At 40.4% G+C, this 27,364-nt stretch overlaps 1 protein-coding gene across 7 annotated transcripts in view; it reads left to right on the forward strand.

Annotated features, from left to right (window-relative positions):
* Positions 1 to 27,364, forward strand: part of akap13 (A-kinase anchoring protein 13) — a 188,219-nt gene that overhangs the window by 74,770 nt on the left and 86,085 nt on the right. For all 7 annotated transcript variants that reach the window (XM_036564915.1, XM_036564912.1, XM_036564917.1 and 4 more), the window contains one exon: positions 9,862 to 9,920. In XM_036564915.1, the coding sequence (XP_036420808.1) occupies positions 9,862 to 9,920 (59 nt within the window). The remainder of the gene's footprint in view (positions 1 to 9,861; positions 9,921 to 27,364) is intronic.

Here is a 27,364-nt window from a genome sequence, read left to right on the forward strand (position 1 = left end):
TTTAAAAGGGTTCTGTTTAGCACCAACAAGTTCTTCTGTTACAGGCTTGGCATCGTAACAATAGCAGAACTCTTTTTGGTGCTACGTAGAACCATATACAGCACATTCACCATCAATCTGAAGAATACTTTCATAATGCATAGAACCATTTAAGCATGGCAGATGGTTCTTTGAATGTTCATGGTTCTTTATGGAACCACTGTCTTTACTAAAGAACCGTTGAAGAACCGTCTTTTTTAACAGTGTAGGCAAGTCGGTGTTAAAAGTAGTTATACAGTGTAAATATTCTAACTGTATGAAGCTAAAAGAGTTCTGGAGCACTTCACTGCAGTGTTCATAAGGCTACGCAACACCTACATAAGCCTTTCATTAACTGTGATGAAGGCTTATTCCAGCTGACGTCAGCTGTCATAAAGGCTGCTTTTGTCCCGTTTGATGCTATGTCATCTCAGCCAGTGTTACAGCACCTGACCAACGTTAGAATAAGCCTGTGTAAGTTTGTGTCGGTCATCATGACCCCATAATTTGAATGTACCTGACTTGTACATTGTGTGAAATTTCTTGATGAATGAACCAATAGAAACGGTCTGAAATGACTTCAAACAGAATAATTTTACTTTAACTTCCAGTATAAGTCAAGAACTTTTCTTTGCTTCTCCTGTAAGGTTACTTTTCTGGAGATGATGCGCGGCCCGACAGCGACAATATGCAGAGGTTTTCATAGAAAACAACTATTTTAACCAGTCAGATGGTTCTTTGACTTGTCAAGGTTCTATACATAACTCTTGGCTTTACTGAAGAACCCTTAAAGAACCCCCTTTGAAGATAGTAGTGTAGTTGTTTAATATGGGAGTGATAACTATAGAAGTATTAATATTATTATTATTATTATTATTATTATTATTATTATTATTATGGTAACAGTTTATTTGGATGGTCTACTGTAGATGCTCAGTCTATCTTTAACAAACATTCAATTAAATATCTATTAAAAGCAACTGAACTTGAAGTTGTGTGTGAATGATTCTAGTAAATCTAACCCTAAACCTAAGCCCTACCCTAACCTCAAAGCAAAACCTAATCCTACTCCTAGACCTAAACCTAACCTTAATGTTGTTGATAGTGAACTGAGTATCAAAAAGTTTAATGGCATACATATCTGTAGATCATCTATAGGGGACCATCCAAATAAAGAGTGATTATTATTATTATTATTATTATTATTATTATTATTATTATTATTCCTTCTCTACTTCTACTGTGATTTCCTCTACTAAATAAGCCCCTGTTCTGAGAGTTCTGTTTCACAGTGAGGTGTGTAAAGGTTTTACAGGTTTGCGCTGGCAGGGCTGAGGGCTGTGCTGTGTGAGTGTGTAGAGTGCCCTTCTCTCTGTGTGTCCCATGACCGTCAGCATGTGATCACTGCTGTAAACTACACACTGCCATGTGTTGCTTCTAAAAGGAGCTGGCAGTTCGTCATGCTGCCTGTTCTGCAGCTGTAGCTACTGTACAGCATGCTGTGAACTCATGGTCCTATTTACACACACGCTGCCCGCCAAAGACAGCCAGCTTTTCAGAACGAGTGCGTTTTCTCAGAGTTTTAACACTGACACATCATGTTAGAGCCTGATAAGGTTTATTTATAGGTAATCATAAATAAATATTTGTGCTGATATAAGTGACAGTGACAGTGATAGTGTGGGAGTAAAGCCAAAGGCCACATTTTATGCCTTTATTGTGACGTCAGCGCTCAAACTAACTTTGGGCCAAAAGGGTTTCACTATGAGCTGTTAGCAATAATTTGGAGAAGAGGACAGTCAAATGTGTGTATGTATGTACTCAAAAAGTATTTGGACATTTGTGCCATACCTACAAGTGTATTAGGTTTATTGTGTTTGGGAAGTAGCAGTTAATATATGAACATATCATTCCAGAGGATCATTTTCTTTTTGGTAAAGTGTTTTTCCAAAAGGCGTCAAATATGTTTCAGATTAAATTTGAACCAGTATTTCAAGCTGAAATTTGGTGATGTATTTATTGAACTTTAGAAGGGCTGAATGTTTAGGTGGTGCTGAGTTACTGCACTAAAATACCTGCTTTTTAATCATTTTACTGCATCTGTCGCCCTCTACAAGTGTATATACTGTATATATGTTTCCGTGCAATGTTAAAAGTGGACCCTGTCCCATTTCTAGAAGTTATAAATAATTATGTATCTACGTTGGCAGATATTGCATGAAAAAATATTGGATGTCAAATACTGGACCAATTCCCAGATCGGTGATATTGTACATTTAGTCAGGCATAGTCATACAGACATAGTGGTTTCAGCAAGTGTTGCATATATTATTTTTATTATATCAATATAATATTAATTATAATATTAATTATAACAATACTGCTGCTGCTACTGCTACTACTACTACAAATAATATGAAATAAATATTATATAATAATTATTAATAACAATAATTGATAATAATCAAGATTCACACTTCCGGCAACCATGTGAGAGACCGTGGGCGTTTGTATCGCAGTTTCAGTCTCGACTCATATAATAATAATAGCAATGACATGTTAGATTCAGCAATCATACAAATCTGCAAATACAATATTTAAGTTTGTTTACTGTGAATGTGTTACTTAGAAAATCAGTAAGACACGAAAATCAAGCGTTTGCATTCGACTGACTGTCCGTACATATGGTGGCTTGGATGTTGCAGATAAAGGAAAGGCTTTAAAGGCCTTTGTTTGATTTGTATGGTGTGGTCAGTTAAAGCTGACTGTGGGAGGAGGTGAAGCCTTTATCTCGCTCATTCAGAGAGCGCCATGAATAGCAGCATTGTTTACACGCATATATTTATCCATACAGTGCAGTGTGTTTGGGAGGCACTGTGATGTCGTCACCCTCTCGGGGCTCAGAATGGAGCGGCTGAAAGGTCGGCTTCCGCTCGGCGCCGTTTCTGTTCGCGCTGTGGGATTCAGACCGGGACACTCCCCGGCCTTTCCTGCATGGAGAGGAGTCCTGTGTTATTTTTGTTAATGGCAGCTCCGTGGACAGGAGAGCAGAGTGAGACTCGCTTCACTGTGGCATGAGTAGAAATACTTTATTAAAGCGATAGTTGAGAGAAAAATGTATGAGGTTAATGTAGCTAACAAGTACTGGAAGCTTCTACCCACCAGTTAGCATAGTGCTAACTGCATAGCCTTAATCATCACACATTCCCCTCAAACAGTGTGAAGCTGTTAAAGCTGCACTGTGCACGTTTTGGGGATTTGGTGACCTCTCTGGTGGAAGTGTGTAACTGCATGCAGCATGTGGAAAAACATTGTGTAGCATTGGTTGTCCTTCCCTGAGTGGATGAATCTGATGACTGATAGGGAATTCAAAGAGAACTCAGTCTAAACTTGGTGAAGGAGCGTCTCTGAGGATGTGAGTGAATTATCTACTACTGTCATCACATCTTCATCAGTATGATGTTAATTTGGGATCGTTTGAGGCCGAAACATCGAGCCGGACCTCCTTTTAGAGTCTGTGTGTGTCAAGTTAACACGTAAAGATGTACGACGTGGTGTGAAAAACTCCTGACTCGACCTCTGATTTTTAAATGATTATTTCAGGCTTTACAGAGCGACTCACAGCAGCAGCACCATATTTAAGCCTGTTTATATTCTCCTCTCTCAGTAAAGCTTTCAGTTTTACATAGTAATCTAACATGTCTTACTAGTAATCTCTAATAGACTTGATGACAGTGAATGACGCACTGTTATATATAAACATTGACTAAAGATACACCGATCAGGCATAACATTCTGACCACCTCCTTGTTTCTACGCTCATTGTCCATTTTATCAGCTCCACTTACTATATAGGTGCACTTTGTAGTTCTACAGTTACAGACTGTAGTCCATCTGTTTCTCTGATACTTTGTTAGCCCCCTTTTACTCTGTTCTTCAGTGGTCAGGACCCCCATGGACCCTCACAGAGCAGGTGCTATTTGGGTGGTGGGTCATTCTCAGCACTGCAGTAACACTGATGTGGTGGTGTGTTAGTGTGTGTTGCGCTGGTCTGAGTGGATCAGACACAGCAGTGCTGCTGGAGTTTTTAAACACCTCAGTGTCACTGCTGGACTGAGAATAGTCCACCAACCAAAAATAGCCAACAGCGTCCTGTGGGCAGAGTCATGTGACCACTGATGAAGGACTAGAGGATGACCAACACAAACTGTGCAGCAGCAGATGAGCTATCATCTCTGACTTTACATCTACAAGGTGGACTGAGAAGGTAGGAGTGTGTGATAGAGTGGACAGTGAGTGGACACAGTGTTTAAAAACTCCAGCAGCACTGCTGTGTCTGATCCACTCAGACCAGCACAACACACACTAACGCACCACCACCACGTCAGTGTTACTGCAGTGCTGAGAATGATCCACCACACAAATAGTACCTGCTCTGTGAGGGTCCATGGGGGTCCTGACCACTGAAGAACAGGGTAAAAGGGGGCTAACAAAGTATGCAGAGAAACAGTGTTAAAGCTAAAGAAGCAAACCTCAGACACAGAACATGTCCTGGCTCATGAACTACATATGTTGTTTGTTTTATATGAATAAAAATGTTTTTATTTCTCTTGTAGAAATAAGCATAATTATCCTAACCAGAGCTTCACAGAGAAACCTTCATCCACTTGGTTTGTTCAGTGCTGGTGTGCACAGTTGGGTGTGGGTTAGTCAGTATGTGTCATTTTCATGATATCTGAATAAACATTAAGTGCACTGTTGACATTCATTGTTCAGTAGCAGCTCAGGGAGTTAATAAATCACACATTAGGCTGATCTCATGTTCAGCTCTGCTCTGGGTTTGGTGAGGAGAGCTGCTGAAAGCTGGTTTAAAACTCTGTCAGATATGATTCGAAACTCAACCTGAGAGGAAGCAGCAGTCAGAAACAGGAAATCTACCCCGTTACCTCACTGGGTATAATAAGGAGAGGAGAAGCTCTATTTGTGCAGCGTGTGCTCTTAAAATAAAGCTGTCTAAAAAGGGGCTGATGGGAGCAGTGCTGTGGAAGAATCACTTTTGGTTCCCTGAGGAACCTTCAGTGGATAATTCTTTTAAAGAGGAACCGATTTTTCAAAAATTCTATGTGATTTAAATGGTTGAGGTGTAAACAGAGTCATTCAGAGAGGTCTGGTGTGAAATTCTTCGTTCTAGAGAAACTTACCGAGTCACAGTTGTTCGCAGTGGTGGTGATAGGAACCAGATGTCCACCTCTAAAAGCTCCTGTTAGGTTAGACCTAAAATATATTTTTAAATCCATTCATAACCCTGACCGTAACCACTCATGGTGGAGGGATACGTGCAGGACGTTGTGGGCCAAAATAGTCCTGAAAAAAAAGCATATTATTTCAGATTTTCTGCTATTTCCCATCATCAACATTCCATATAAACCCAGAAGACTCGTGTAGGTTCACTGGTGGTTCTGGATAGTAAATAAAATTGTCTATATTTGTGTTGTAGTCATGGCGACCCCTGGTTCCTATCACCACCACTGTAAAGACATCAGAGTCTCTGAGAATTTTAAAAATTGGTGGAATTCACCTTTAAGTTAAGGCAAAATTCAAAATATAACGGAATCACTGCAGTAATCAGAGTTTGGAGCAGTGAAAACTGCGTTAGTCTCGGAGGGAGAAGCAGAGTCACTTCAGACCTTTTCAGACCTTGAGTTCACTTTTATTTATTTATTTATTCATTTGTTTATTTATTACACCATATTAGACACATATTCTCCATCAATCTGAAGAACAATTTCACCATTCAAAGAACCATGTAAGGATGAAATGGTACTATATAAGACTCATGGTTCTAAAAAGAACCATTCTTTTTACTGGACAACACTTGAGAACCCTTGAAGATCCATGTTTATTTATTTATTTATTTATTTAGTGTAGGCATTTCTGTCCTTACAAACAAAGAGCCTTACTACTACTAGTACTACTACTACTACTACTGATAATAATAATAATAATTATAATAATATGGTTATAATAATAAAATTAATTAAGTTTTTATTGTTGATTATCAGTAATAGTTGTACTTACTGTTATTTTAGTAATAGTACTAATTATCATTAATAGTAGTAGTAATGTCATTGGCCCTCATTCTCCAGTATCTTCTTAAGTGTGTTCTTGAGAAAGGTCCTAAGAAAAAGTCTACGTCAGATTCATGACGATGAGCGCAGAACTGTTCTCACCTAAGAACAAATCCCAAATAATGAAACATCGGTGAGTCAGAATCTTCGTCAAAACTGCGTAAGTGGGTTCTAAGAAGAAATTTCTTCTTAAGAGCTTTTGGTGAGCGAGGTCTAATGAGGTTACATGAAATTTTAGTGTATTGAGTCTCTTCTGGATCTTTATCTCTCTTTGAAAAGAAACTTAGGACTTTTCTTTTTGTTTTTATAAATTAAATTTTGTTGTGTTTTAAGTAATTCTTATGTCTTAAGAAGGATCTGAAGACCTTTCTCTTAGACCTGCTTTCATGAATTTTGTTTTATGGTTCTCTAAAGCACCTTAAGTTCATGTTGTAATGGAAAGTGTGAAATATAAGAAATTATTGTTATAAATAAAATAAATATGTGAAAACAAATTACATCTGAATTAACTGTAGCAGAGCTATAAATCACTGGATCACTGTCAATTAGACGAGTCTGTGAGTGCAGAGCTAAAGCTGGACAGTGTAAGTTGTTGTTGGGGGATTATAGGTGGCGCTCCACACCTCGTCCCAGACTGGAACAGTAGTAAAAGTTCAGAGTCTCTTCTGCCAGCTTTGTGATCGGATTCTTAAACTGTGTGCCAACAGCTGCTGTGTCAGAGCAGTCAGCAGTTTAACCCTCACACGTGTTTTTGATTTGAGTTTTTGTTGCCTTTGCTTGGTTTATAGTTAAATTGCATAATTCCATGATTGGTGACATGGTTAACTACTTAAAGAAGAACATATACATTCTGTGTAGATGAGTTAAACTCTACACTTCTGAACAGTTTCTGTTCATTTGGTGTGAAATATTGACAACAGCAGCAAAAATGAAAATGATGGTAGTTCTTTTTGGACATGAAGACACACAAACTTAAACAAATTCAAACCAAAATCTTTAGTGAATTGTTTAACCACTTTGGTTTGTGCAAATATACAGTTGTAAAAGAAAAAAATCTGTCTCTGGCACCTCTTACTTTCTATATCTAAAGCTCTATTCGAGCTGGATTAGTACTGTAGTGATTATCGATGATTGTGATTTTAATTCAGTATGAATCTTCTAAATGTATTCTCCTAAAAACTTAACTGATCTGAATACTGCCTTTACAAAGAATACAGATACTTCATATACTTTCTGTATCCTGATCTACAGCTCTGTTAGATACATCTTATATATTAGAAATAATATTTAAATGGGAATGGGAACCGGTTTGTACGGTTAAGGTGTAACCTGACTGTTACCTGGAACAATCTTGCTCATCAATTAATCAACTATAAGGCCCAGTCCCATTTCTTCCTTTTACCCCTACCCCTTGTTTTTGAGTGTCACCCTAACCCCTTGGAACTGAGTTACAGGGTAGTGGTTGAAATCTTCCTCTGAAATGGGACCCTCAAATAAAAAGAGCATCACTTCATTAACAGCTACCAGCGCTGCTCTGTAGGCGACCCTGCCAGTCTGCAGTGACAGCAGAGGAGGGTAAAGTTCAGCTCCTCACTGCTGGGCTTTAGTTACATTTAGGGCATCATATGCCTTCAAAGAGGGGGGCAATTATTTATTATCACCCACCCCTAATTCTTCAGTGATATGAAGCTGAAGTCAGATATTCACCAGATTCTTGTTCGAATTTTCCTCTTCCACCTTAAATGGTGCAGCAGTTACATTCTGGCGCTTCAGGTATCGGAAATGCTGGACTATTTAAGGTGGAACGGGAAAGTTAGCTAACTAGCTACCGAGACATTAGCATGCTATTAGCGATTTTTTATGCTTATGTTATGAAGAAAACAACCAAAATACACTGAAACGACATTAAACTAAGATAATATGATGGTTATTGTAATTTTTTAACAGAGAAAATTCTCACATTTGTGGGTTTCTTTGGTCTCTTGTTCTCCGTCTTGCCGGTTTTTCTTTTTTTCTCATATCTCTCTGTTTGGAGTCTCTGAAAAACCTCCGTTTGGAGGGTCATGTAGCCCCAACACTTCACCCTCCCCCTCTATCTCAACAAGAATCAGGACACCCTACCCCTAGACGCGAGGGCTAAGGGCTCAGTGGTAGGGGCGAGGGGTGAAATGGGATTGGGCCTTAATGTAAACACAGAGCCGACACAGTCAGCACTTTCACCTTCACATTAGCTCAAAAACTTCTTTGCTGATCTCACTGCTGCTAAAAAGAGTATTATACGTAATGGATTCAATTCACATATACAGCTGTGGCTATTATTTTGTTATGATATCGTTTCCCTTTAGTGCACCACAGCGCTGATAAATTCAGCTACAGTGTTGGCGTCAGATGTGACTAAATCAGCTCTTAAAGATTTAATATTAGCCCATTAGACGAAGCCCTTAAACTCACGCTATACTCATTTTCCCAGTTGGTGTGACACTGACTGTATCTGTGCCTTTATTGACTGTAATTTTGACTGAGCTCATTCATGTTTGTCTGCATTAGAGAGGAATGGAACTAATAAAAAAAATTTATCACAAAAAATCGTAATAAAATATCTCCTCTTTTGCTTACAAACACGAATGTGGTCTGGACTGAAAGTTTAGAGTCTGCACTTTTAGCACTTGTTTCATCTGTTCTGCTCAACCCTTTGGTAGAGCACATTTTGAGAAACTATATATGTCCTGATTTAGCCACAATGTGCCACCTCAACAGTTTGGTAGACGTGAATATTCTAAAAACTGTGGGGTCAAAAAAAACACCAAATTGTCTTTATTGTTGCACCAAACAAATAAAAAATAAAAAAATAAATTTTCCTTTGTTTTTTTTTCTTGGTGAGGACATTAAAGGGTTAAGCTACGAGTTGGAAATAATTCACAGCATTAGTGTGGGATGTGATTAAATCAGCTCTTAAAGATTTAATATTAGCTCATTAGATGAAGCCCTTAAACTCACCCTATACCCGTTTTTCTCAGTTGGCGTGACACTGACTGTCGGTGCTTTCATTGACTGTAATTTTGACTGAGCGTATTCATGTTTGTCTGCGTTAGAGAGGAATGGAAGCTACATCATGTTGTCTTTTAAGAACTTATTTAAAAATTTGTCACAAAAAATTCAAATCCTAATAAAACGTCTCCTCTGCTCACACAAACAAATGTCGCCTGGACTGAAGTTTAGAATCTGCACTTTTAGCACCTGTTTCTTTAAGCTGTGAATCAGAAATAATTCACAGCATTAGTGTGGGATGCAGCTGAATCAGCTCTTAAAGATTTGATATTAGCCCATTAGACGAAGCCCTTAAACTCACGCTGTACTCATTTTCCCAGTTGGTGTGACACTGACTGTATCTGTGCCTTTATTGACTGTAATTTTGACTGAGCTCATTCATGTTTGTCTGCATTAGAGAGGAATGGAACTAATAAAAAAAATTGATCACAAAAAATCGTAATAAAATATCTCCTCTTTTGCTTACAAACACGAATGTGGTCTGGACTGAAAGCTTCCAGTCTGCACTCTCAGCACAATTTCTCCACTTGTTTGTGAGCGACGAGTCAGAAATAATTCATAGTATCATTTTTTATCATCACCCATAACTGCAGGCTGTAAGAGTCTAACTACATGCATTCGGCCGGTGGTTTCTGAACCTAATACACGTCTCTGTTTTCTCTGATAGATGACCTCAGTGTTTCTGCTGATGTTCAGGCATCATTAACAGACATGGATCAGACTGAGGTGAGTGTCTGCTTAGTTTTATTCTCTCTCTCTCTCTCTCTCTCTCTCTGTCTGTGTGTCTCTGACTGATGCTGGGTTTGATGAATGATGGTCACTCTGTGCTCCTGTGCCATCACTCTCCTGTCCCTCGCTGGCCTCTGGGGGTTTTACAGAGATGTGACGCAGTTTTGGACGTTAATCGCTGACCCTGGCCCTCCTGGGGTCACTCTGCTGGTTATGGGAACGCTGCTTGTTTGTGTGTGCATTAATGTTTATTAGGGTCTAACCAGTATATGGGTTGGTCAATAATATCAGCTCATTTTGATAACCTGGGGTTTTGGATATCTGTAAAAAAATAACGCTCCTGTAAATAGTGCCTTTTTGTACATCGCATTGCCGAGATTTAAACTCTTGATCTCTTGATGATGGAATAAAATCTTGTTACCTTAGACCAGTGCTGCCCAGAATTTTCTGGGAATTGCTGCCCAAAGGCCAAAATTGGCCCTTTATGAGAAAGTTACCCTAACCCCACCCCCTTACTTCATGAGAGAACAAACATAAAATTATACTATGTACAACATAAATTCTTCTTTTCCTTTTACAATGATATTTTTCTGTTTTTTAGTTACAAAATATTGTTGTGAAACACATTTTAAGGCTTAATATGAAACATGACTTCTACTGTTTCATTTAAAAAGCCTCTATAATGTTCATATGATCCACACAGTCATTCTGACAGACCGTTATACACTACAGGAAGTGTAGGGGGCGATATGGCTTCTACTGTTTCATTTAAAAAGCCTCTATAATGTTCATATGATCCACACAGTCATTCTGACAGACTGTAATACACTACAGGAAGCGTAGGGGGCGATATGGCTTCTACTGTTTCATTTAAAAAGCCTCTATAATGTTCATATGATCCACACAGTCATTCTGACAGACTGTAGTACACTACAGGAAGTGTAGGGGGCGATATGGCTCTGTTTCACAGTACTATGAAACTGATTGTTGCACAGACGGAGCTTTGAATGATGGCGGAGCTTTGAAATCAGACTGGTTATATGATTAGTCAGTTAATTTAATAATGTTTAGACTAATCGACTATGGAAATAATAATTATTTCCAGCCCTAATCAGAGCTGATTTCTGCTTCTGGTAATATTGGAGATAAAGACGTTGCGCATTGTGCAAACGATCTTTTGTTAACTGTAAGCAGAGGAAATATGACCTCATGTCCTTTTGTTTGGCTGTATTGTATGAGAGAGCGAGGGATGCTGTGAGAGGAATCAGAGAGAAGAGAGAGAGAGATACACCTCTTTCTGCAGAAACAGGAAGTAGCTGATTAATGAACAGGATGTGCCCCGTACGGAGGTCCACCGACCCCACCACTTCACACCGTGTCATCTTCCCGTGGGAGGCCGTATTGTTTCCAATCTTTTCCTGCTCTCTTCCTGGACACCTGACGCAGCTCCTGCAGGCCTGATGTGCATCTGACCCCACAGGAAAAACGCAAAGTCCGAGTTTCCACTCGCTCTGACTCCAGCACAGCTTAACTGAGTGTAGCAAAAGGGGAATTCCACCCAGTTTTTCTAAATTTCTGCATAATTCAGTGTGTGAGATGTAATCAGAGTGATTCAGAGTGGTTTGTTGTGAAATGGCTCAGATGTCTTTACAGTGGTGGTGATAGGAACCAGGGGTTACCATGACTACAACACAAATATAGACATTATTTACTATCCAGAATGGGGCTGCGCAATATGGCAAAAATGTAGTATCATGATACTTCAAGACAAAATATGATGCACAATATGAATCAGAACGGTTTGTTAAATAAGTTGAAACACTATTACTGTTAATACTGATACCTTTAAGAAATATAAATACAATGATTTTTAGTATACCACACACTATTCTGCACTAAATTCAGTTAAACAGGGCTGATTATGCTCCCTTTGTAATGAAACATACAGTTGCTCAGCACTGACAACATCCACAATGCTCACAAAGGAGTAAAAGCATTATAGAGTATTATGCTGTATCATATGCTGTGATAAATTATATTGCAGTAACAGTAAATATCATGTTTTCCTAATCCAAAACATTGAACCCATATGTCACAGTCAAAAAAGCAAGTGTCCATTTTTTGGTGATTTTTATTTTTTTGCACAGCACCCAAACTCCACACCCCTTCACCCCCCCCCTTGAGCCCCCTCCACCCCCTCCATATTGTGTGAAAATTTCATGAAGAATGGGCCGATAGAAATGCTCCAAAATTGCTTGGAATAAAATCTCTTTACATTAACTTACATTAAAAGGTAAAAATGTTTTTACCATCTCCTCTTCAGCTTTTTGGAGAAACTTGCTTTCCTTTGGACAGCAATGATATGTAATGTTGATGATGGTAAAGCAGTGGTAAGTCCACTGTTTTATTAAAATATAGGCCATTTTTGAGGGGGGGGTGTAACTGTATCCCCTTCACCTTACATTAAATGTATTTAAAAATTATTGCTTTAGGCCAAAATCTTCTCAAAACTATCATAAAACAGTGTCTCAGTCATCAGGCCATTTCCTGTAGTAACTTTCTGTGAGGGAGCTTTTAGAGGTGGACGTCTGGTTCCTATCACCACCACTGTGAACAGTTCTGACTCCGTAAGTTTCTCTAGAGCGGAGCGTTTCACACCAAACCACTCTGAATGACTCTGAACCGCTCTGTTTACATCTAAACCACTTAATTATGAGTAATTAGTGGAATTCCCCTTTAATCAAAGAAGGGGCGCCTGCATTGATGAGCGCTGTGTTGGTTGGGCTTCTTTGTGAGCTTGTCATTACTTCATTGTCCTCATTTAAAAGTGACAAATACATGCATTTACTATCTTAGGAGTGTGTTTATTATTTTAGCCTTGATTCTGACAAGCACTGAAGTTATCTTTGCTCCAGAATCAGCAGACGAGGATAGAACGTTCTTGTTTTTACACTTGTCCGAAAGTTTGTAGACACCCGTTTCTTCTGAAGTGAAGGTGTTAATAGTGAGTTTGCGCTGCAGTAACAGCCTCTGCTCTTCTGGGAAGGCTCTAGATGTTGAAACATTGCTGTGAGGATTTGATTGAGCATTAGTGAGGTCAGGTACTGATGTTGGATGGTCAGTTCTGGATCTCCAACTCATCCCGAAGGTATTGGATGGAGCTCCATCACTCCAGAGAACACAGTTCCACTGCTCCACAGCCCAATGCTGGGGGGCTTTATACCCCTCTAGCCCACGTTTGGCATTGGGCTTCTGTGCATCTCCTCCAGAGCATCATGTTCTATTGGTTAGTGCTTTTCTGTGTAGGTTATAGAAGCAGTTGGACGCCTGTATCAGCAACAGGATCACCTTAAAGGAGCATTTTCAGCCTAAAACTAGTGTTTAATGTGTTGCTTGTTGTGTTATGTGTATTCTATTGTATATATTCTGTAGATCAGCATTTAAATCCATCAGCCTCATCAGTTTGACACAAGTCACGATTGTGTATCATTTTTATGCCATACCCAGCATGCATTACACAGATGTGTCATACAGCTGTTGGGTGCTACCCAATCCTGACTGCTAGCTTAGTCACTGAGCTATTGGCTAATAAAGAGAATAGGATCTAAGCTAAGGTATATTGATAGCCAGCTATCTCGCTAACTTTAGCTTTTAGCTTGTTATCATCCTCATCTGACTGGTCATCTCTCTCAATGACTAATCCATTCTGTTCTCTGAGAGATGATAGTATGAATGATCTGATGACAGTTACTAAACCTGGGGTTGGCAACCCAAATATTAAGAAGAGCCGTTTTGTCCATTTTGTCCTTTCAACAAAAATCAATTCACCTTGGGAGCCACAACATTTTATATCCATTTTACCATCTTGGCTGTTAATATGTCTCAGTGTGTGTTGATGTGCTAGTATAGGCTAATAGATATATTATAAACGAAAACACAGACTTACTTTGCTCTGCTTTAAGCTTTAGCTTAGCTATAGCTGCTTCTCTCGCATCTCCGGCAGGAAACTTTTCCAAAAGTAGAACAGTTTCTTGTAAAATGTCTCGATTTTTTACGAGGCTGAAGTCGCTTCTCATTCTCCAGCTCCTTATTTGAATTTTCCCATTCCACCTTAAATATTGTCTGAGGCGCTAGAATGTAACTGCGTCACTATTTAAGGTGGAACTGGACAAATGGAACAAGAAACTGACTTCATCTTCACGACTTTTCAGTGTTTGACAGTTTCTTGTTGCAGATTAAACGTATAAATAAGTCCATTCGTCTCTAAATTATCGATGTTCATCTTAAATCTCTCTCTTTGCCGTTTCGTTAGCTACTAGCTAGGCAAGATTGTTGTCTGTGTTGCTGTGGTGACCAGCAGTCTGCGCTGATCTTCAGGGTTAAAGGGTGAATTAGCAGTTCTACATTAACTCCAGAGTTTAAGACCATTTATTGTTAAACTGTGTTGAACGATCAGCAGAGCTTTATTTTACTGTGAAGGAGGATTATTTTATTTTTACCTACAAATCTAATTCAGCTGTGGAGCCACAACAGGGCAGTGAAAGACCCTTGTTCTACAGTAATATGGCTGTAGTAAGATATTCTGCTTCCCAGCAGTAACCTTATCTATCTGCCTTACTACTGTGTTCACTAGATGGTGAAAAACAGCCCGCCCACAAATATCCACCCCAAAGCAGTTGTAGTTTTTCAAACATTCTTCCCACCTCCATCACACATCATTAGTAGGGGGAAAATCGCACCTAAACACTGCTGGAAGCGCCGTAGGATGTGATTAAGCAGTAACAAATATAGCAGTAGGTTAAATTTTTCATTTTCAAGTCCAGTCAAAGTTTATTTATGTAGCGCTTTTTACAACAGGTGTTGTCACAAAGCAGCTTTAGAGAAAAATCTGGGTCCGAGTCCCCATGAGCGTCGCCAATGGAGACAGCGGCAAGGAAAAACTCCCTAAGAGCAAAAGGAAGAAACCTTGAGAGGAACCAAGACTCAGAAGGGGAACAGGTGGAGCAATGGTTAATTAGATAGTCTGAGTTTATGCAGCAGCAGCAGCAGGAGGGTCAGTTCATGCAGGTGAGGTTTGCACAGCGTTGTACAGCATGAAGCTCCATGGTGGTCAAAACGGTGCAGATCAGCCAACTCAGATCAGCAGATCAGCTCTGGTGACTCCCATGTGGTGACTTGCCGCTCAGGGGGTGAGAGAGAGAGAGAGAGATTAAGTAATAGTGCAAACAACTGATATCAGCAAAAAGCTTGTACAAACAAACGTTTTGAGTCTAGTTTTAAATGTAGACAGTGTGTCTGAGTCCCGAACAGAGGTCGGGAGATGATTCCACAATTTTGGGGCTACGTAGGAAAATGCTCGACCACCTGCTGTGGTTTTTCTAATTCTGGGAACCGTCAGCAGGCCGTTGTTTTGTGGGCGGAGCGTACGTGTGGGTTCATATGACTGAATTAATCCACTAAGATACTGCGGAGCCGTTTAATGAAGGATCTTATACTCTACACCAAATTTAACAGGTAGCCAGTGTAATGACCACAGGACTGGGGATATATGGTCAAACTTTTTGGTCCTTGTAAGACTCTAGCAGCTGCATTCTGGACCAGCTGGAGATTATTTATTGAAGTATTGGAGCATCCAGCTAAATTTTCGCGAGTGTGCCCATGTAAAGTCACTGAATTAGGCTTGTTAACATGTAATGATCCATGTTTATAGGTAACAGTGAGACATGCAGTGTCAGAAACTGCATAATCAGGTCTATCAGTGATACTGAACGCCTCCACATGCATTGGGCTTAAAGAAGCAAACGTCGGACGCCGAACATGACCTTGCTGATCAGCTACATTTGGCATTAATTACATTATTGACCATGTTCTTTTAACTTTGTCATGCAGTGAGTCTGAGGACTGTGTGAAGGTGGTCTGTCTGGGAGACCGTGCTATCGTATCTGTAGCTGGAGCTGCTGTTTCTGGTCTTGCTGACGGCTGATTCATGGCTTTATCGTTCTGCTGGCATGCACGCTCGCTCTCCCATCATCAGCATTCGCAACAAGCTACATTCTGGAACGTTCTATCTTAAGAGGCTCTCGAGATAACGCAGCTTAGAGCCCACAGTGTCCCGGTCTGGCTGGGCTGTTCCTGGAACAGTGGTGTGTGTAGTGTGGGTGGGCTGATTACAGTACAGCGCTGATCTCAGGTCATCACAACTACTGAAAATGGAACATTAGAACCATTAGGGTTTAAACCTGATAGTTCTTCAAGGTTTCTTTAGTAAAATAATAGTTCTATATAGAACCATGAGCACTCAAAGAGCCCCTCGCCTGATTAAATGGTTCTTTGCCTGGTGAAAGTGTTCTTCAGACTGATGGAAAATGTGCTGTAGATGGTTCTATGGTTCTAGATGGTTTCCCAAAAGGGCACTCTGTTGTCACAATGTCAAGCTTGTAACAATAGGAGAACCCTTTTGGGTGCTATATAGAGCCGTTTTCCATCAGTCTGAAGAACACTTTCACCATGCAAAGAACCATTTAATCAGGCGAAGGGTTCTTTGAGTGCTATCTAGAACCATTTCTCTACTAAAGAACTGTTGAAGCGCAGTCCTTTTTTAAGAGTGTATGTATGCACACATGAATATGTAGGTTCAGTGCAAAGTTTGCTACAGTTTGTCTTGAGGCTGAGTGGGATTTTTGTTGTTCTGTAAAGCTTGTCCAACGTGGCAACAGTTGCTAGGAAAGGATGCTTGTGGGCGGGGCATGGAGATGAATTGAGAGCGCTTGTGGTTCGGAGCTCAGCTAATGTAAAACTTTAGCTTAAGCTGCTCCTGCAGGGTCGTCAGCCTGTGTTTTATAAAAGCGCTCGCTGCTATGGCAACATCTCTGTTCTCCTTTTCGAAAGCGACACTTCAACACTTCACCAACTCTTCACCGCTGCCAAATTTGCGTCTGTGAAATTAATTTTCACTTCCTCGTTATTGGTCTGTTTGCGCGTGTTTCTGTTCTCTTTACCAGCATAGAGTTCACAAACATGCTTCAATGAAATCAGTTTCTGACCACAGAGCCTCTCTTGGCTGGATGTTTGTGGGGGCTGACCACTCTCAACGCTGTGGACCACCAACCCAGCAGTGACTCTGACATAACATGAATCAAAAAGTGCTCCAATGAAAGTGAGAGGGGGCGACTTACAGTTTAGAGCAAAGATTTTACAGAGTCAAAATAATAAACTGGCCGGTTGCTGATCATGTGTTTGCATCTTGGCAGCTTCTGTAAATGCAGCGTCACTGCTAATTCTAATAAAGTGCCCAGTTAGTGAAAGTACAATGTTCGTGTTTCTATTAAAGTGGCCAGTTAATAGAAGTACATGGTAGGAGTTTCTAATAAATTGGCCAGTGTGTGGAAGTACAATGTGGACGTTTCTAATAATGTGGCCAGTGAGAGGAAGTACAGTGTGGGTGTTTTTCCAATAAAGTGACCAGTTAATAGAAGTACAATGTGGATGTTTCTAATAATGTGGCCAGTTAATAGAAGTAAAAGGTAGGGGTTTCTAATAAATTGGCCAGTGTGTGGAAGTACAATGTGGATGTTACTAATAAAGTGGCCAGTGAGCAGAAGTACAGTGTGGGAGTTTCTAATAAAGTGGCCAGTGACCGGAAGCACAATGTGGATGTTTCTAATAAAGTGGCCAGTGAGCAGAAGCACAATGTGGATGTTTCTAATAAAGTGGCCAGTGAGCGGAAGCACAATGTGGATGTTTCTAATAAAGTGGCCAGTGAGCAGAAGTACAGTGTGGGAGTTTCTAATAAAGTGGCCAGTGACCGGAAGCACAATGTGGATGTTTCTAATAAAGTGGCCAGTGAGCAGAAGCACAATGTGGATGTTTCTAATAAAGTGGCCAGTGAGCAGAAGCACAATGTGGATGTTTCTAATAAAGTGGCCAGTGAGTGGAAGTAAACATTTTTTCCTTCTGCTAAAAAGTTATTTCAGGTTTGTTGCAGCACAACAGTCCTCGTCTGGAGTGTTTATGGCTGACCATTGGCTGCCAAAAGGAGCTCAATCCCGCCCTCTAGTGGTGAAGTGTGGGTATAACTCTTTCCAGATGTTTGAAGAAACCAGTTCACAGAGAGAGAGAGAGTGTTGCTCTCTACAGATGTTCTGCCTGAGGTACCTAAATGCTCAGAGGTAGCTGGGAAATCCCTTTGAAGCCGTGCTCTATTAAACTCCACCAATCTCTCTCTCTCTCTCTCTCTCTCTCTCTCTCTCTCTCTCTCTTTCTTCCATTCTCGCACTCTTTCCGTCACCTTCTCTTCTCTTTTTTCCGTCTGTCTTTCTTTCTCACACTCTCTTTCTCTCACTTTCTCTCTTTTCCGTCTTGCTCTCTTCCCCTCTCTCTTCTTCTCTCCCTGTATCGCTCTCTCGCTTCTCTGTCGGCTTTTACACCTTTTGTCTTTCAGAAAGTAGAGAAGTTCACACGTCACGTCTGAAGTCCACACAGTTGTGTGCAAAAGTTTGGGCGCCCCGGTCATTTGTTGTTGTAGATTTTCTGAGTGTAAATAAGAGTGTGTGTGTATATATATATATATATATATATATATATATATATATATATATATATATATATGTGTGTGTGTATGTATATATATATATAAATAAATACATATATACATGTATATTATGGTTATATATGGTGATTGTGTGAGGGGCACAGATTTTAGTCTTTTAAATGATACACACTTAAAGAGGTTCCTTCAAGGGTTCCTTTTAGATCCATGAGTGGTAAAATGGTTCTTCAGACTGATGGAAAATGTGTTGTATGGTTCTATATAGCACCAAAAGGGTGCTGCTATTGTTGCGATGTCAGGCTTGTAACAATAGAACCATTTTCAAAAAGCTTCTATGTAGAACCATCTACAGCCCACTCCCCATCAATTTCACTATGCAGAGAACGATTTAAGCATGCAATGAAGTGGTTTGTGATTCTATATAGAACCATTATCTTTACTGAAGAACCGTCTTTTTAAGTGTGTATATAGAACCCTTTTCATGCTTACATGGTTCTTAGCATGGTAAAATGGTTAGTCAGCCTGGAGAATGTGTTGTATATGGTTCTGTATAGCACTAAAAATGGTTCTTCTATTGTTACAAGCTTGACATCATTAAAGCAGAGCCTTTTGTGGTGCTACATAGAACCATATCCAGCACATTCTCTATTAATCTAAAGAACCATTTCACCATTGAAAAAATTAAAAAGCATGAAGAAGGTTCTGTATACACACTTAAAGATGGTTCTTCAAGGGTTCTTTAGTAAAGATAATGGTCCTATATAGATCCATGAACGATCTAGATCCATATAGATGGTTCTATATAGAACTTTTTTGAAAAGGGCTCTATTAGCACCAAAATGGGTTCTTCTATTGTTACGATGTCAAGGTTTACATTAGAATTACCCTTTTTCTTTCTATACAGAACCATATACAACACATTCTCCATCAATCTGAAGAACCATTTCACCATGCAAAGAACCCTTTAAACATGGAGATAGGTTTTTGAGTGTTCATGGTTCTCTATAGAACAGTGGCCTTTAGTAAAGAACCCTTGATAGCGTTACTGCTACTGAGTGCTGATTGGTTTGCATTACTGCTTCTGAGTGCTGATTGGTTGGCGTTACTGCTACTGTGCGCTGATTGGTTGGCGTTACTGCTACTGAATGCTGATTGGTTTGCATTACTGCTTCTGAGAGCTGATTGGTTAGCGTTACTGCTACTGAGAGCTGATTGGTTGGCGTTACTGCTACTGAGAGCTGATTGGTTAGCATTACTACTACTGAATGCTGATTGGTTTGCATTACTGCTTCTGAGTGTTGATTGGTTAGCGTTACTGCTACTGAATGCTGACTGGTTGGCGTTACTGCTACTGAGAGCTGATTGGTTAGCATTACTACTACTGAGAGCTGATTGGTTGTCATTACTGCTACTGAGAGCTGATTGGTTGGCGTTACTGCTACTGAGAGCTGATTGGTTTGCATTACTGCTTCTGAGTGCTGATTGGTTAGCGTTACTGCTACTGAGAGCTGATTGGTTAGCATTACTACTACTGAGAGCTGATTGGTTGTCATTACTGCTACTGAGAGCTGATTGGTTGGCGTTACTGCTACTGAGAGCTGATTGGTTAGCATTACTACTACTGAGAGCTGATTGGTTGTCATTACTGCTACTGAGAGCTGACTGGTTAGCATTACTGCTACTGTGCGCTGATTGGTTAGCATAACTGCTACTGAGTGCTGATTGGTTAGCATTACTGCTTCTGAGTGCAGATTGGTTAGCGTTACTGCTACTGAGTGCTGATTGGTTAGCATCACTGCTTCTGAGTGCAGATTGGTTAGCATTACTGCTTCTGAGTGCAGATTGGTTAGCGTTACTGCTACTGAGTGCTGATTGGTTAGCATTACTGCTACTGAGAGCTGATTGGCTAGCATTACTGCTTCTGAGTGCTGACTGGTTAGCGTTAGAGTGCTGATTGATTAGAACCATTACCTTCACTAAAGAACCCTTGAACCATCTTTTTAAAGTGTGTATATGATGAATTGTGATTCATATGACCAGAGATACGAGCTTAACAAGGTAAAAGATCAGTTTTTAAGTTCAGGTTGGTGTTAAAGCCACTCTTTGGCCTTTAGGAGCAGAAAAACTTTATGTTCTGTCATTGACTCAGTTGTCTGTGAAGCTGTGAGTGGAAAAGCTGCTTCAACAGGCAGGAAAACTCTCAAAACTGCACGCTGGGTTACACAATACTGCTGCACGCTCACCACCACTACAGTCCAATTAGAACCACGTTTCACTGCACGTTCCCTCATAAACAGCAGCTTCAGGATGTTTTACTGTGGAGTTCCTTCCCAGAGGAGAAGCTGCAGTGATGATGCTGTTTTCAGCCCGGTTGTGTTGTTCTGGTGTGTGTTTGTTTGTTTGTTTGTGGGTGGGTGTGGCTGTGTGTGTGTGTGCGCGTGCTGTTTGATAGCTTCATGACGAGCCTGTCTTATTGATATGAAATAGCATTTTTTGGATAGATATGGTATTTTTTAATCTAACAGTCTTATTTTCAGCCTTATTTTGACTGTTTTACTAGATATTTCTAATAGGAACGCACTCATAAGGGAATTGTGGGCCAATGTCCATTATTTGTCATATATCTGCCAGTGCTGATACTGATACATAAACCTTTATAAAATGTACAAATTGGGATTTAACCTGCATAGCAGAGAAATATAACATGTATTTGTAGAGGCTTACAAATGCAGTGAAATGAATAAAAAGCAGATGTTTTAGTGCAGTAACTCAGACTAACTCTAAACCTTATTATTTTTTTGTTTTAGCTTGATTTTAGTTTCCCTTTTCAGTTGAGATGTGATCCAGAGCTCTGAGTATACATCTCGGATGTGTTGTGTTCTTGTTTTGATATACTTGTGAGGGCCTCACAGTGATAATACATGACATTTTTGCTCAAGGGAGGACATTTTTCCTGGTCCCCACTTGAGCATGTGGTGGTGTGGTGTTTTCACCACAAATTACTTTTTTTGGAAAAACTAAAAGAGCCGAAAAGTTGAGGTTAGCATTAGCTTTAGGCGTGGCTGTAGTATTATTTGGTTACAGTAACACAAAATTCAATAGAAACTTATAGAAGTCCTCACAAGTATAGCAAGACAAATGTATGTGTGTGTGTGTGTGTGTGGTTCTCTGTGGTTGTGCGGCCTTGCCTCACACTTACTGTTGAGAATGGTTGCCATGGCTCCAGCTGTTTGTTTATGGATGTGTGTAGCTGTGCTCGTCAGTTTTAGAAGCTGATGGTGTCACTGTAACGTAACCATTGCAGTGTTTCCACTGAGGACATAAGAAATGCTGCTGAGTGCTGATTGGTTAGCATTACTGCTGCTGAGTGCTGATTGGTTAGCGTTACTGCTGCTGAGTGCTGATTGGTTAGCATTACTGCTGCTTAGTGCTGATTGGTTAGCATTACTGCTACTGAGTGCTGATTGGTTAGCATTACTGCTGCTGAGTGCTGATTGGTTAGCGTTACTGCTGCTGAGTGCTGATTGGTTAGCATTACTGCTGCTTAGTGCTGATTGGTTAGCATTACTGCTACTGAGTGCTGATTGGTTAGCATTACTGCTGCTGAGTGCTGATTGGTTAGCATTACTGCTGCTTAGTGCTGATTGGTTAGCATTACTGCTGCTGAGTGCTGATTGGTTAGCATTACTGCTGCTGAGTGCTGATTGGTTAGCATTACTGCTGCTTAGTGCTGATTGGTTAGCGTTACTGCTGCTGAGTGCTGATTGGTTGTCGTTACTGCTGCTGAGTGCTGATTGGTTAGCGTTACTGCTGCTGAGTGCTGACTGGTTAGCATTACTGCTACTGAGAGCTCATTGGTTACCATTACTACTACTGAGCACCGATTGGTTAGCATTACTGCTACTGAGTGCTGATTGGCTAGCATTACTGCTACTGAGTGCTGATTGGCTAGCATTACTGCTACTGAGTGCTGATTGGTTAGCATTACTGCTACTGAGAGCTGATTGGCTAGCATTACTGCTACTGAGTGCTGATTGGTTAGCATTACTGCTACTGAGAGCTGATTGGTTAGCATTACTGCTACTGAGTGCTGATTGGTTAGCATTACTGCTACTGAGTGCTGATTGGTTAGCATTACTGCTACTGAGAGCTCATTGGTTACCATTACTACTACTGAGCACCGATTGGTTAGCATTACTACTACTGAGAGCTGATTGGTTAGCATTACTACTACTGAGCGCTGATTGGTTAGTATTACTGCTACTGAGAGCTGATTGGTTAGCGTTACTGCTACTGAGCGCTGATTGGTTAGTATTACTGCTACTGAGAGCTGATTGGTTAGCGTTATTGCTACTGAGCGCTGATTGGTTAGCGTTACTGCTACTGAGAGCTGATTGGTTAGCGTTACTGCTACTGAGAGCTGATTGGTTGGCGTTACTTCTACTGGGAGCTGATTGGTTAGCATTACTGCTACTGGGAGCTGATTGGTTAGCGTTACTGCTACTGAGAGCTGATTGGTTAGCGTTACTGCTACTGGGAGCTGATTGGTTAGCATTACATTACATTGCATTACAGTTATCAGATTATTAAGTGCATGTAAACACGCTCGATGAAAACTAATCATCTGGGTCCAGCCTCTGCATCATAGTAAAGTGGGCAGTGGGGGCGGGGCTTATGCTATGGACACACCCACTTTCAAACGACTGGGCTTCTTTCTAAAGAGATTTTATTTTTTGGTCTTTTCTGTTTTTCAGAAACTTGACTGAATCTTGACGTCAGTTGAAAATGATATGAAACCTGAAAATGTGGATCATTATAACCTCATCAGTGGTGATGCTGGAGCCTTTTAGCAGGTCTGGGTTTATTTTCCAGTCTGAAGCATTTTTTTATGGACTGCTGAACAGACGTGTGGACTCAGGGGTCAGATGTGCTGGCCGTGGTTGATTTGACCAGTCAGTGTAATCTGGACAGACGGAGAGGGGAGCATGTTTAACAGGAGGGACAATCATTGTGTTCTAGATAATCTAATTATCGTTAAAACCACACGAGGATCCTGCTGCATTCTCCTCACATTCTCAATGTGTGACCGAAACTCTCCAGACTTCATTTCAGAATGAATGTGACTGGACACTGACCTGAGCTCTGCTGGGCTGGATTTAGCCTGAGCCTGGACTAAATCAGTAGTATCCACCTGCAGACCCTCAGTACCTCACTTTCAGCCCTGCGCTCCTTATCAGGTCCCTACAAGTACACCTCTAGTGGTTCAGAGACAGGAGGAGAATAGAGAGAGAGAGAAAGTAAGAGGGAAGAGAGAAGCTGAAGAAAGGAGGAGAATACAGAGAGAGAGAGAAGAGGAGGTGAATAAAAGAGAGAGGAGGAGGTAAATAAAGAGAGAGAGAGAGGAGGAGGAGAATAGGGAGAAACCGAAGAAAGAGGAGAGAGAGAGAGAGGAGAAAGACAGAAACAGAAGAAAGTGGAGGAGGGAGAGAGAGAGAGAAGAGGAAGAGAATAAAGAGAGAGAGGAGGAGGAGAATAAAGAGAGAGAGGAGGAGGAGGAGAATAGAGAGAAACAGAAGAAAGACGAGGAGAGAGAGAGAGAGGAGGAAAATAGACAAACAAAAAAGGGGAGGAGAGAGAGAGAAGGAGAATAGAGAGAGAGAGAAAGAAGAAAGGAGGAGAGAGAGGAGGAGGAGAATAGAGAGAAATAGATGAAAGAGGAGGGGAATACAGAGAAAGAAAGTGAGAGGGAAGAGAGAAACAGAAGAAAGGTAGAGAGAGAGAGAAGAGAAGGAGAATAGAGAGAAACAAGAAAGAGGAGGAGAATAGAGAGAGAGAAGCAGAAGAAAGAGGAGGAGAATAGAGAGAAACAGAAGAAAGAGGAGGAGAATAGAGAGAGAAACAGAAGAAAGAGGAGGAGAATAGAGGGAGAGAGAGAGAAGGAGAATAGAGAGAGAGAGAGAAGAAAGAGGAGGAGAACACAGAGAGAGGAGGAGGAGAATAGAGAGAAACAGAAGAAAGAGGAGGAGAATAGAGAGAGAGAGAGAGAAGCAGAAGAAAGAGGAGGAGAACACAGAGAGAGGAGGAGGAGAATAGAGAGAAAGAGGAGGAGAATAGAGAGAGAGAGAGAGAGAGAAGGAGAATAGAGAGAGAGAGAAGCAGAAGAAAGAGGAGGAGAAGAGAGAGAGAGAGAGAAGGAGAATAGAGAGAGAGAAGCAGAAGAAAGAGGAGGAGAAGAGAGAGAGAGAGAGAGAGAGAGAGAGAAGGAGAATAGAGAGAGAGAGAAGCAGAAGAAAGAGGAGGAGAACACAGAGAGGAGTGTAGCTGGTTTCGGGCTCTGCTGTGTTCAGCCTGCCTCTTTATTTTCCCTGAGCGTTTCTCCGTCTTCATGTTGGACTCTGTCGTCTTTTTCCCTCCGTGTAATTCCGCTTTTCGCTCAGAGGAAAGATGTACGAACGGCACCGGCGGCGATACACGCTGTGGTCCAGAACGGACCGGACGGCAGACGTGCTTCTGCTGAAGGTACGAGCGTTTTTACGGGGTATTTTTGAGGAGAAAGGATGTTAGATGGGATTAAAGAGGCACTTGAGTGCTTTTTAACCTAATATCGGTTTGTAGCATCAGTACTGTGGAGTCGATCACCACAGACTGTAACTTCAACACGTTTATCTTACTTAGAAAAAACTTTAGAGTTAAAGAGGCTCTTCTGTGGTGTTTCCTGAGTTCACAGAGGTTGTCTGTGGTAAGTGACTGTGCTACAGATGTGTTTTGATGGAGATTAGGCTGAAAAATTCTGGACTACCCCTTTAATCTTTGCCTTAAAAGAGAATTCCATCATTTTTCATCATCAAAAATATCTGAATCGTCTTTCAAATCTGATTTTATGTGTTTTGTGTATTTTTTGGGGTCCAGTATGTTGAGACGGTATGTCAAAGTGAAAAATAGTTGTCAGGTCATGATGCGGTGATGTGCTGAGAAAAGAAGCCGAATATTGGTGCGATAAACATTTTCTAGTGTGGTTAATTTTAATTTTGGCCTAAAACTATTGTAAAATCATGTCTCAGTCATCAGGCAGTGAATTCATAACCATTTCGTGATGTAACTGTCTGTGAGGGAGCTTTTAGAGGGGGACGCCTGGTTCCTATCACTACCACTGTGAACAATTCTGACTGTTTCTCTAGAACAGAGCGTTTCACACCAAACCACTTTTAGCTATCTTCGCCGTCAGAAATTTTGAAAAATCAGTGGAATTCCCCTTTAAGGCATCAATGCAACTACAGTAAAGCATAATGTGAGAAGAATAAAAGCCAACAGTATCTGTTCCACAGTCTCAGTCTTGTGTTATTTTGCTTCTAGAAGCAATAACGTCACAGTTTTCTGATATATGCAGTATTTAGTGCTGTGGTCAGTCTGTCTGCAGTGGTTCATGCAGAGGAGTGCATTTCATCTCCTTGCGTTCTGAGTGAGTGGAATGAGTGAGCGGAGTTTGAGTGTGGAAAGTGTGTGTTGGGGAAAGTGTGAGCGGGTCTGTGCAGTGTGTGTGTGTGTGTGGAGGGAATGCAGGGCTGATTAGAGCCGCTGAGTGCCAGAGGAGTGTGCAGCTCATGCTGGGTGGAGTGAGCTGTTGGACGTGCACTGAGGTTCTGTTTCTCAGACGAATCTGAAAATGTGCCACTTTCACATGTTTAACCCTCAGCAGTGCAGAGTGATCACTGCTCTTTTCATAGACTCTTTAACCCCCTTAAAATCCCAGACTTATTACATACTAATTCAGTAACCACAGGGACTTCAGTGCAAACTAACTGAGCTATTCATAGATTATAGAGGTGCATAATAAAACTGGGCCTGCTGGCTGAGCCTGGCCTTTTTAAGGGGTTAAATATAATTACAACCTGTATGGACAGGTCAAATCTGCACCTCTGTTTGCCATACAGTTACATTAGTAATGTCGTGATGCAGTTAAATAATTTTTTTATATTGTATTTTTATTGTTGTGTACAAGAAGGTGCAGTAAATACAAAAAAAACAAGAAAAAAAGTGAGAATGTGCAAGGAAAGTAAAAAAAAAGCCCAAAAGGAGAAAAAATGATTAAATTGAAATAAAAACAGACAAAACAATCACAAAAAACACACACAAGTGTTTTACATGTAATTTGATAAATTTTACATGACTGAAAGTAGATGAGTTTAAACCTGTTTATTTGAAGCTGATGAGAAAATCGTTAATAAATAATAATCCTAATAATAATTAATCCTAAATAAAGCTGTGTGGAGGTCATTAGAAGATCTTGTGGAGTAATGATGAACTTAGTCTTCAGAGCAGTCAGAAAGAAGTAAAAAAAAAAAGTAAAATGTTAAATATACAGTGGTGCTTGAAAGTTTGTGAACCCTTTAGAATTTTCTATATTCCTGCATAAGTTTGACCTAAAAACTAAATCATACTGTCACACAAGTTCTAAAAGTAGATAAAGAGAACCAAATTAAACTGAGACAAAAATATTAGACTTGATCATTTATTTAGTGAGGAAAATGGTCAAAAGTATCAACTGTATATGAAAACTGTAAACCTACATTTTATCAGTGTGTTGTATTTCCTCCTAAGATCCACTTAGTAAAGAAACTAAGAATTTACTTAGATGTTTGTATAGAAATAGAGCTGTTAAATAATCGTTGTATTGTGTTGTGAATGCTCTGATGTCATGTTGCTCTGACAGGTCCTTTCTGGGTTTGAAGGCACTTTTTCTGCTATCGGTGGTTTAAAGCTGAAAGCAGCGCAGCCGATGAAGCAGAATGTTTCTACTATAGTTTCGTTTTCAAGCAGTCGCAAGTGAAAAACAGCAGCAAACTGTGTTTGGGTTTGAAAGTTTAGAATCTGCACTTAGTACGTGATTTCTATG

The sequence above is a fragment of the Colossoma macropomum genome, unplaced genomic scaffold, assembly GCF_904425465.1.
Source record: "Colossoma macropomum unplaced genomic scaffold, Colossoma_macropomum, whole genome shotgun sequence".
NCBI classification, from domain to species: domain Eukaryota; kingdom Metazoa; phylum Chordata; class Actinopteri; order Characiformes; family Serrasalmidae; genus Colossoma; species Colossoma macropomum.